The 11,642-nt window shown below is 39.0% G+C and overlaps 1 protein-coding gene across 3 annotated transcripts; it reads left to right on the top strand.

The window, feature by feature from the left end:
* Positions 1-10,875, top strand: LOC133930878 (coatomer subunit beta'-1). Of its 3 annotated transcripts, none has more exons than XM_062377649.1 (25): positions 1-179; positions 307-327; positions 427-488; positions 607-661; positions 1,679-1,715; positions 1,803-2,128; positions 2,232-2,363; positions 2,447-2,595; positions 3,499-3,567; positions 4,067-4,217; positions 4,294-4,359; positions 4,888-5,076; positions 5,316-5,456; positions 5,539-5,613; positions 5,745-5,921; positions 6,039-6,130; positions 6,214-6,330; positions 6,693-6,807; positions 6,933-7,004; positions 8,656-8,852; positions 8,934-9,027; positions 9,133-9,239; positions 9,434-9,578; positions 9,797-9,893; positions 10,347-10,875. In XM_062377649.1, the coding sequence occupies exons 1-25, from the start codon at positions 177-179 to the stop codon at positions 10,364-10,366; spliced, it is 2,709 nt and encodes a 902-aa protein (XP_062233633.1). In that variant the 5' UTR covers positions 1-176; the 3' UTR covers positions 10,367-10,875. The 3 variants fall into 3 exon arrangements, with proteins under 3 accessions (XP_062233633.1, XP_062233631.1, XP_062233632.1); XM_062377647.1 differs by having other exon boundaries at positions 9,797-9,982; XM_062377648.1 differs by having other exon boundaries at positions 2-179; positions 9,797-9,908.
* Positions 10,876-11,642: the final 767 nt, after the last annotated feature.

Raw genomic sequence — 11,642 nt, 5'->3', positions numbered from 1 at the left:
ACCCCCCCTACTCTGTTAGGCCTTTTCTCCCACCCTCGTCGCTCCGCCAGGCCGCCACCGAGCTCGCGATCCGATTCGCTCACTACCCGCCGCGCCTCGCCTCTCCCCACCACCCTATCGCCGGTAGTTTGGCCTCGTCGCCCCGCCGATCGCTCGCCCGACTCGCCGTCGCCACTATGGTACGCGGATCTGAACTCGCTCGCCCCCGAATCTCCAATCCGTTCGCCGGGTTTTTTCTGGAGCCCAGTTCGTGGCGCATGCGCTGAGATCTGATCAATGTTGTTTTTCTGCTTGTGTTTCCTGCAGCCGCTCAGGTTGGAGATCAAGGTGCGCCGGCTCGCTGGATCTCTGTCTCACTGTGGTTGTTTGTATCGCGTTGGTTTTGCGCTGATTTCGTGTTCATTTCTCTTTTCTGGTGGTGATTAGAGGAAGTTCGCGCAACGGTCGGAGAGGGTCAAGTCGGTGGACTTGCATCCAACGGAGCCATGGCAAGTGATCGTGTTTTGGGAGGCGTTCACTGCATTTCAGTCTCATTCGGGCTGTTCGTGCTTATAGTTTTGATGTACTTGTACTGACTGCTAATTACGTGCTTTTGCATTGGTGCAGGATCCTTTCGAGCCTCTACTCAGGGAGTGTCTGCATCTGGGATTATCAGTCACAGGCAAGTGTTTGATTTGGTTTTCATGTTGTGTTTTTTCCTATTATATGTAGTTAGACCTCTTGGACTAAATACTACGTAACAAGCACCAGTCCATGAACCTTGCATAAAGTTAGTGCTTAATTTCTCAACGCGGGAATCTGATCCTTGATGTTTTTGCTGTTTGAATAATCTGAACTGTCTCTTATTGTTTGTTTCCATGAATTTTGCATGTTCTAGATTGATTTTATCCTGGAAGAACGGTCATTCAAGTTTGCTGGCATATTTCTCTCGTTGCATGTTGATCAAGTTGTGCAAACTGCAAATTGTATTTAGTGCTAGAAACAATACTTGACTGCTCCCAGCACTGTGCTGACACATTTACCACGTTTCAACACTGAAAAAACTCAATCCTGGGTACCTGTTGATAGTTCAATATTGTCTGTCGCTGAATGTCCATCATGTATCATTCTTTCTCTTTTAGCCCAGTTTAGGTCTTAGTGAGCCTAACTGCACTCTATTGGCGCTTTATATCTTCCAATTAGATGACCTGTTGCTGTCTCATTTCTATCAACATTCATCACCATCATGGTTTTGGATTTGAACCAACATAGATTCAAGTGTGCATCGCAAAACCACTTTGCACAGTATGTATATGAACCTGTAGTCCTCCATGGCCTTTATACTTGAATATAGAATGGTGACTTGTGTACATCTTGTGTAATCCACATTTGGTGAGACCTAATTACCTAGGGTCGAATAAGGAATCAAAATGAGTCTGAATTTTTTTGAGAATGCCATATGGATTCTTTGTCTCGTCCTTGGTAATTTAGGATCCTACTAGTTGGCTTATGTATTTGTAGCATATGATGTTAAGGCCTTCTCGAGCCTCCTCCCGAAACTTGTGTTGCATAAGATTTATCGGTACAGTTTTGGCATATTACTTATAACAAATATATCTATAACATCATGCCATTAAAATTTAAAGATGGCTCCTTAGAATTTGATTCTTAATTTGTTTGCTTTTATATATCTTTGCAGGCTATGGTGAAATCATTTGAAGTCTCGGAACTACCAGGTATGCAGTGCACTTATGTTCACATGACAAGAGAACTTGTACTGGAGGATGGACATGATGCTAATATATATTTGAACTTAATTTCAGTGCGGTCTGCAAAATTTGTTTCGAGGAAACAATGGGTTGTCGCTGGTGCAGACGATATGCTCATTCGCGTCTACAACTACAATACCATGGACAAAGTTAAAGTTTTTGAGGCTCATACTGATTACATCAGATGTGTTGCAGTCCATCCAACTCTTCCATATGTACTGTCATCATCTGATGACATGTTGATAAAACTGTGGGATTGGGATAAAGGGTGGATGTGCACTCAAATCTTTGAGGGGCATTCGCACTATGTGATGCAGGTTACTTTCAATCCAAAGGATACTAACACCTTTGCAAGTGCATCTCTTGACCGCACTACGAAGGTATATTTTTCAATCTCTGATGTGCGGCAAGATGTTACTTATGAGTCATGACTCACTCACGATGTGATCTGGTTCATTAACGCTTCTTAATCTAAAACGACAGATATGGAGTTTGGGTTCTCCAGATCCAAATTTTACACTTGATGGACATCAGAAAGGTGTTAACTGTGTTGACTACTTCACTGGTGGTGATAGACCCTATTTGATTACCGGTTCTGATGATTCCACTGCAAAGGTCTGTTTTTGTACCCTGTTGTTGTATCTTGAATGTTCAGTTTTTCAATGAAGTCCTAAGGTGGCGCAACTATGGTAAATTAGGTCTGGGATTACCAAACAAAAAGCTGCGTTCAGACACTTGACGGCCATACACATAACATTTCTGCTGTTTGTTTCCATCCTGAGCTTCCTATAATCATTACTGGATCAGAAGATGGCACAGTTCGTATATGGCATTCGACAACTTACAGGTTGCTTTAATCTTTATGTCTACTCGTTTATATGAACTCTAGATCGATCTTTCGGTCTTTTCTAGTTTTCATGCTTGACCATTTATCATTTCTCAAGCTACTTTCCCGAAACTGATTTACCAACTCTTCTCATTCAACCTGAATGCTAAACAATAGTCTTGTTCCCCTTGTAAAAATGGGCACAATAAACTTTTAATATTTAGGCTATGAGCATGACATTGCTGTCATAGTTGTGTACTCATCAAAGTTCAAACCCATGATAACTTAGTTTCCATGATGTATGAACTTAAATGTACAAGATTTTTTGCCATCTCACTGAAATTACTACCTTACGCAGCATGCAACTCGATATGTCTCATAAAACTTACCCATGCAAAAACTTTTATTATATCATGCCGAAATATTATGCAGTATTCAATTTTTATGCTTGTTCTCTCAAGTCAATTAAGTTCAAAACTGTATCCAAGAGTGATCTGAAAACTCTTAGGGCATTTAACCACTCTAGCTTTTGGTGCATGAGTCTCACAATCTGGCCACCATGGCTACATTCTGTACGCAGTGATAAGAGTATAGGAAATCTGCCTTCTGCAATTAGTACAAGATAAATAGATCTTGATGAAAGTGGATCTATCACACTGCCATTTTTGGTAATTTTAGAAACTACAGTCAGTGATATTGTGAGTCTCAACTCATGAGGGTATGAAATAAAGGGTAACTGGCTGTGTAATTAAATTACTATTTGGTATGCTTATTGACATTACCGATGCTGTTTTGTTGTTAAATTATTCCCACCTCTTGTAATTTGAAAATGTAATATACTGTGGCCACACACTAAGTGTGTTACTCTTAGAATTTTTGCAATTGTGAGATGTTCTTACCCTTATTTCATTATTCATTTTGTAGACTTGAGAACACACTGAACTATGGCCTTGAAAGAGTTTGGGCCGTTGGATACATGAAGGGATCAAGAAGGTAACCATAAGATCATTTGCATTATGATTTCTTTCTTTGGTGCCATCCATTATCTAATGGACACTAGCTATTTATATAATATTTTACTTTTAACTAGAAGCATCACATCACACTGCGTTTCTTGTAGTGGATACATATACTTGTATTGTGCTTCATAAATCAATAAGAAGTCCTCTTTACAGGTTATTTTATGGTTGCTTTTATGAGAGTCACGCTATAGTTGACTTAGACCTTCACAGGCAACACCTTATTGGATGATTGTTTTACCATATCCTTTCCACACTTCATCAAAACCCAAGTTGCCAACTGATGGCTATTACTACTGTTCCATGTCTTCTATTCTGTTCACTTTTATCTTTCTTGCAATATGTTCATACATGTAGGCTTTGGCTGATAAATTGTTCACATTCTTGATTTATTTAAATAACTAGTAGGCTCTGTTTTGTGCCACCATGTTTTTCTAATTTTGAAACCAATGTACCATTTTGTTATTGTCTAGGATGGTTATTGGTTATGATGAGGGAACTATTATGATAAAAATGGGTCGTGAAGTACCGGTAGCAAGTATGGATACTAGTGGAAAAATCATTTGGGCGAAACATAACGAGATACAAACTGTGAATATCAAGACTGTCAGTGCAGGCTTTGAGGTTAGTCGGTCTGTTTTACAAAAAAATATATTTGAAGAGACCCTGGCTTGATGGGTTATTATGTTTTCTAAATTAGGTCACTGATGGTGAAAGATTGCCCCTGGCTGTAAAGGAGTTAGGATGTTGTGATCTATACCCGCAGGTACTTTTGGATACTACTATGCTCTACATATTCTAAAAGCCATTAGTATTGTAGATTTGTAGTGTGCTTAAGTGCCGCTACTACTATAATGTTCATGTTTGTACATGCATAAACAACAGGTATTGTTACTACAGTTTGTGGTGATTGATAATGACTAAATAAGCTTCAAGAAAGAACACACAAGCTGTTTACTGGCTTACTGCAATAGTTTAACTTTGTTCACTTGCTTAATTTTATGTATCTACCATTTGGTCATGCATAATGGTAATCTCCAATAAGAGTTGTTGATGGGTGCGTCAAGAATGCCATAAGCTTTAGTGTTTCTTAAATCGCAAGTCCAATGCTGCATGGATCATTTAACAGAATTGCTCTCCACTTAACCATCATCTGTATTATTGTTCCTTGATGTTGCTACTAGACTGAGATGTCTGTAACTTTGTTTCATCTTTTTATTATGCAAACAATTATCTTTCTTAGATCCTGAATAGTGTACAATCTGACTATGATTGATCTTTTTTGTTTGGTCAGAACTTGAAGCATAATCCTAATGGCCGGTTTGTTGTTGTATGCGGAGACGGCGAATATATAATTTATACTGCTCTGGCCTGGAGGAACAGATCATTTGGATCTGCATTGGAGTTTGTTTGGTCATCAGAAGGTGAATATGCAATCAGGGAAAGCACATCAAGAATAAAATTTTTCAATAAATCATTTCAGGTGTGTTGTCTTCATTGATTAGTGATATTTATCTTTTAATTTTGCTTTGTAAGATACAAGTGTCTTCCGTGACCACCTTGGAAGGTGCGGCCTCTTGTTTTTACTATCTTCACCTGTTTACCATGTTTCCTTGTAGTAGCTATAACTCTATACTAGTTGACTTTATAATCTTCTTTTTGTTTGTTTGTTTGGCATTTTACAATGAGTCGCCTGAGAAATTATATGAACCTTATTCACAGGAGAAGAAAACCGTCCGTCCTACATTTTCAGCGGAGCGTATTTTTGGTGGGGTATTGTTGGCAATGTGTTCCAATGACTTCATTTGCTTTTATGACTGGGCTGATTGCAGACTAATACGCCGCATTGATGTGAATGTCAAGGTGAGTCAAATATTTTTTGATGGAAATTTCATATATATGGAGTTCACTATTAATTAACCTTTTCTTTACTATGCATTTGTAGAACCTCTATTGGGCTGATAGCGGTGACCTAGTTGCGATAGCAAGTGATACATCATTCTACATCCTCAAGTACAATGTAAGATATTGTATCCTCCAAATGTTTATTGTTTTGTTTCTTTTTTTCTTTTTCCGCACCTTGTTAGTATATTATTTTGTAAGCCATTTTTAACATGGCATGGTATCTTTTTATGATTTGTGTTTTTGCAGAGGGATGTTGTTGCTTCTTATATAGAAGGTGGAAAGCCTGTGGACGAGGAAGGTGTTGAAGATGCTTTTGAGCTGCTTCATGAAGTCAATGAGCGAGTGCGGACAGGGATTTGGGTTGGAGACTGTTTCATTTATAACAACTCATCTTCACGACTAAATTATTGTGTTGGTGGTGAGGTAAAGATATTGTACCACTTCACACAAGCATCTTCTCGTGTTTAAATTTTTTCTATATGGGTATCTTGTGCGCTATAACTTCATTTGTTTACGTAGTTATAAACTTTATATTTACAGATCACCACGATGTATCATTTGGATCGCCCTATGTACTTGTTGGGATATCTTGCGAATCAAAGTCGAGTTTATCTCATTGACAAGGAGTTTAAGTGTGTTTTCCTGAAAATGTTGATTCCTTTCTTATATAGCATCTGTTGTCGATTTCTGCAACTAACATACATGTTTATTGCAGTGTTGTGGGGTACACATTACTTCTCAGTTTGATTGAGTATAAGACCCTTGTGATGCGTGGGGATTTGGAACGTGCAAATGAAGTTTTACCATCCATACCAAAGGCACAATATAATAGGTTTGTGGCTACCTTTTGTTCCAAAAGGATAAGTTACTTTGTATCAGTCTTCAATATTTCTTTTGCTTTACAGCCGTTCCTTTGTTTTGTGAAGAAACAGTTATATGCTAAATTTATGTCTGTATTATCACACAACTCTTCTACTGTACATGTATCTAAAATAGACTCCGCTAGGGGTATGGACGTATTAGTTCTGTTGTCAAAACTACGTAACGACTTCTGTCTGGTGTATCTTCATATATTGACTGACTAATGGAAGTGTCATAACGAAATCAGACCACTTACTTTCCTTCATCTGTTTGTGTATTTTGTCCAACTTCATATTGAGTACTCTTTTGGTTTCCCTTTCTTTTATATGGCAGTGTCGCTCATTTCTTGGAATCTAGAGGTATGTTGGAGGAGGCTCTTGAGATAGCCACTGATGCTGATTACAAGTTTGACCTAGCTGTGCAGCTTGGAAAATTAGAAATTGCAAAGGTACATAACATATTGTCACTTTCTTCTCTTACTGTAGAGCAAATTTGTTTGAAGGTATTCTATGCTGCAAAAATTATTAGCTAAACAACATATATTTTTAAATCTCGAGGCCATTTACTGTACAGGCTATCGCCATAGAAGCACAAAGTGAATCCAAATGGAAGCAGCTGGGCGAACTTGCCATGTCCACAGGCAAGGTTGGTTCTTAAGTCTTATGAAAGATTGTTGATATGTGTCATGTAAATGACTATTGCCGAGTGGACAAGTCTTCAAGGATAGAGTACCAGTATTGAAGTTTGAGATTTGTTTTTTTCTGTGATTAAATAGTTTTGATTTGGATTTTTTTTTCTCTTTTCAAAACAACAACAACAACAGCTTTTGTCTTAAGCAAGTTGGGGTAGGCTAGAGAAAAGATGATGTGAAAACAATAATGATAATAAAGGTACTAATAATAGTAATAAAATAAAAGTAACAATGGTATAAGGAGACTGATGCATAAGTTATGGTTCTAGCACGTGGATTGCTAACTTCCACGCGTTTCTCTTTAGGGATATTCTATTTCTTCAAGTCTCTCTTTACAGGCTTCTCCTATGTTAGGTTCGGTCGACCTTTGCCTCTCTTCACATTATCAACATGCCACAGTATCCCGCTATGCACAAGTGACTCTGGAGGCCTCTATTGGATATGTCCAAACCATCTCAACCGATGTTGAATAAGTTTTTTTTCAATTGGCGCTACCCCTAGCCTATCACGTATATCATTATTTTGGATCCGATCCTTTCTTGTATGGATACAAATTCATCGCAACATACACATCTCTGCTACACTTAACTGCTGGACATGTCACATTTTAGTTGGTCAACATTTAGCGCCATACATCACATGCCGAATCGCCATCCTATAAAACTTACCTTTCAGCTTTTGTGGCACCTTCTTGTCACAGAGGATGCCAGAAGATTGGCGCAATTTCATCCATCTGGTTTTGATTCTATGACTAACATCTTCATCGTATCTACGTTCAAATCCAAATCCCCAACAACCAGCTTAAAAAGGATAATCCTATCTCTGTGCAACCTGACGTCCACCACTCCGTTCTTGAGGCTCTCATTGATCAAGATGCCAACTCCATTTCCACTTGCGGTCCCCGTGTACCATTGCTTGAAGACGATATTCTCCACCTCCTTTGCCTTTTGTCCTTCCATTTAGTTTTCTGGATGCATAGAGTATTTAGACATCTCCTAATCGCTGTGTCAACTAATTCTCGCAACTTACCTGCTAGTGATCCCACGTTCCAACTATCTAAACGGATCCTACTTGGCTCGGCTAGTTTCCTTACCCTTCACACCTGTCGAGACAAATGCGAAGATCCTTGCTCATTTTTCACTACACTCGGGCGCCGATGTAGTGCGCCACTAAGAATGCGATGACCCGATCTCTGCCCACTTATCACTGTATCTAGATCAAGATACGACGCGTCACCAAGGGGTGACAGCCCAGCCCTTGCCCATTTAACACCAGACCTGGGTTCGATATGGCGCGTCGCTAAGAGGGTTACGCCCCAACGGATTTCTTTTGGGTTTCATCTCCATAAGAGTGGTTGGGTTTTTTACGTTGGCTTGCCAAGCCTATCAAGATCTAGAAGAAAAATCAACCAAAAATGCTTTTCAAAATGAGCTTTAGATTATGTACTTCCATGGTTTTCTTGCTGAATATCTCCATGGAAATTGGGAGTGTTTAATATTGCAGCCCTTTGATGCAATTGACAAATAACTTAAATCAACAAATTAATATTGCAGCTCATGCATGCTAGCTTATTGATGTGAGTACCCCACAACTTCTGCGTTTCAGCTAGAGATGGTGGAAGAATGCCTTCTTCAAGCGAAGGATTTAAGTGGCCTGTTGCTACTATACTCATCTCTTGGTGATGCTGAAGGAGTCGAAAAGCTTGCTTCTCTAGCAAAAGGGCATGGGAAAAATAATGTTGCTTTCCTCTGCCTTTTTATGCTCGGTAAATTGGAAGATTGCATACAGTTGCTCGTAGACAGGTAAATCATTTTTGTTGTGATGAAGTCCTTGTTGTGGTGGAATTCCTTTCAGAGCTAAACATCACCTTGTGTATTCTGCAGCAATCGTATACCTGAAGCTGCATTAATGGCACGTTCTTATCTACCCAGCAAAGTCTCGGAGATAGTAGCAATTTGGAGAAATGACCTCAGTAAAGTAATTTCTTAATCTTCTGCTCTTAACCTTCTTTCCGAAGAGTTTGCGACCATTACAAAAGTGTATGCTATTATCTTATTCTGTTTATTTGTTCCTTCTATGCAGGTTAATCCAAAAGCTGCAGAGTCTCTGGCAGATCCTTCTGAGTATCCAAATTTATTTGAAGATTGGCAGGTTGCACTTACTGTAGAAAAGAGTGTTGCTTCTCAAAGGTAAAAATTACTACAGAAACTGCTTCTTTTGTTCTAGAGTATTGCTTCTCAGAGGTAAAAATTTATCTCAGAATCTGTTCTGTTTTGTTCCAGAGAGTAATGGCATCAATGTTAAATTTTATTACATCTGTCCTGAGCACCGCATAGTTTTGAAGTAAATAAACTTGTTGCAGTAATAAAGCTTTTATGTGCAGGGGCCATTATCCTCCAGCTGACGAGTACTTGAACCATGCTGAGAAGTCAGACATGACTCTTGTGGAAGCTTTCAAAAGGATGCAGGTCACTGAAGATGAGGAACCAGTAGATGCAGCGGATGAAAATGGAGAGCCTGATCAAGAGGTAACGCTTGTATTTTGTGCAGCCTGTGCTTCTTCTTATCCAATCCCATCTTATATGCTATGGTGTTCAAAGAAAAACATATTTGTTATATATACTGATCATTTTTAGACCAGTAAGCTTTCCTTTGGTCTTGATTGCAATAACATTTTTTCATTAATATTTTCTCCTTGATTGATGATTGTAATACTTTTTAAAATAACTTATATAATTTCTCTTAGGCATTGGAAGAGATTAAAGTGGAGGAGAACACGGATGAAGCTGTCCCAGATGATGCTGATGAACCTGAAGAGACTATTCTTGTAAATGGGAATGATGGTGAGGAACAATGGGGTACGAACAGTGAAGGAACTTTGTCAGCCTAAAAGAATTGTTTGGCAAATGTAAAAACCCAAGTTGTGTCAATGGTGATTCACTGGCTTTGCCCCCCAAGTTCTTGAACAGCTAAACCCTTATCGTCCAAACGTTGGATAGCAAACCCAATTATTTCAGTACACACCATTGGCAATTAATTAAGAGATTAAAATACAATCATATATCACCAGCTTGTCGATTCACCAGTATTTTCTTTGACTTTGTTAATGGATGTGCTATCATATATGCTTGTGCTTATAGCAAAAACACTGATTTAATTTAGTGGAAGATAGTTACATTGGATTGGTAAGGAACCGTAAAATATGAATATGCATTGCACTTTTGCTACTTATTTTATTCTTAATTGCAGCAAGGACTTTTCCCCCTTAGTATTTACTCTTATTTTGCTTCTTGCAGCGCTAACCCAACAAGAGTAGAAGCTGAGGGAAGCACAACTCAATGGACGCGCCTATTCATTCTGATGGTGAAAATTTTGACCCCAATTTTATCTTGCAGCATTGGGATTGATGATGCTTAGTGCAGTGCTATCCAAGCCACATATTGCTTGTAAAATCCTTGAAATGGACCCCATACTTGACAAATGGAAGGATTACTCGACTGGTGTCAATCCCGGCTGGCTTCTTTTGGCAACAGAATAGGAAAATCCTTTTTTTTTTCTCGCAACATTTTCACTTCCTGAAATCAATGGGTTGGGTGAGGAATCAGTTGTACGTGTATGTAGTATATGCCACATTACCATAGCCATGACATCTTCTAGGAGATCACAGTTTTTGTTAGCCATTTACTTTAATTTTGATTCTGTGAGGTTACATGTAGTATATGATTGAGGCGCAGAAAGCTTGCCCATGTATCATTCCACTGAAGATCTAGCGTTGGATTCAGTTTTGCTTGTTTATCAATGCCAGAAAATTGCTGATTCTTGCAAGACTGCCTCAGTTTAGAGTTCAGCCCATGGGGCATGCTGAAGGTTGTCGTTAAAAAGAGGAAATATTCAAAGATCATATGTATCCTAGAAACTAGATCAAGTTATTGCAGCTTTGACTGGGCAAAGTGCATTCTGGCGAAATAAACTGAAAAGTAAATTAATTCGGTCAATACTAGCAACCATCCGAAATGCGCTTCACCCCCATCACCACCACCATAGAAAAGAGAATGTGACTACCTTAAAAGGATTCTTCACGTCCATGAGAGCGTCCATAACAATAACAACATTTGAAAAGGGTGATATATACATGTGTTGTGAATTTTAAGCTACCCTGCTTTAGCAAGCATGATAGCAGCTTTGAAGAGAGCTTCAATTGACTCAGGAACTGATACTGTGACACACATGGAGGCCGTCTGTTTTGATCATTTTCACCCTCCTTCCGGTCAACCAAGCCAGTGCGAGTGTAAATCTACAGGTGAAGATCTTTTCTCAAGCCAGGATACTTAGTAAGTCTTCTCGAGGCTACAAAAGAAAGCAAGTCAAAATTCCAAACAATGAGATAGCACATGAGGTGTGTAAGGATTGTTGTGGAGATGAGGACCTCATGGAGACACCGTTGGTTGCTGGTCAAACGATAGGAGCCTCCAATGAAGCTTATGAGGTTGTGCTTTAGATATTAATCTTGATGAAACGCTTGGTGCGTTGATAAAGAAACAAAAGAAGGAGAAGAATGTATCACTTACTTTATCGACGGGGCTAGTCACCAG

This window comes from Phragmites australis, chromosome 10 (assembly GCF_958298935.1).
Source record: "Phragmites australis chromosome 10, lpPhrAust1.1, whole genome shotgun sequence".
In the NCBI taxonomy this organism is placed as follows: domain Eukaryota; kingdom Viridiplantae; phylum Streptophyta; class Magnoliopsida; order Poales; family Poaceae; genus Phragmites; species Phragmites australis.
The sequence above is the reverse complement of the archived record's forward strand: the minus strand, read 5'-3'. Positions and strand labels throughout refer to the sequence as shown.

Coding starts and splice junctions, on each gene's coding strand:
- LOC133930878 (XM_062377647.1), top strand. Junction 328..426: donor CGCTCAGGTTGGAGATCAAG/GTGCGCCGGCTC, acceptor GGTGGTGATTAG/AGGAAGTTCGCGCAACGGTC. Junction 9,240..9,433: donor AAGAGTGTTGCTTCTCAAAG/GTAAAAATTACT, acceptor TTTTATGTGCAG/GGGCCATTATCCTCCAGCTG.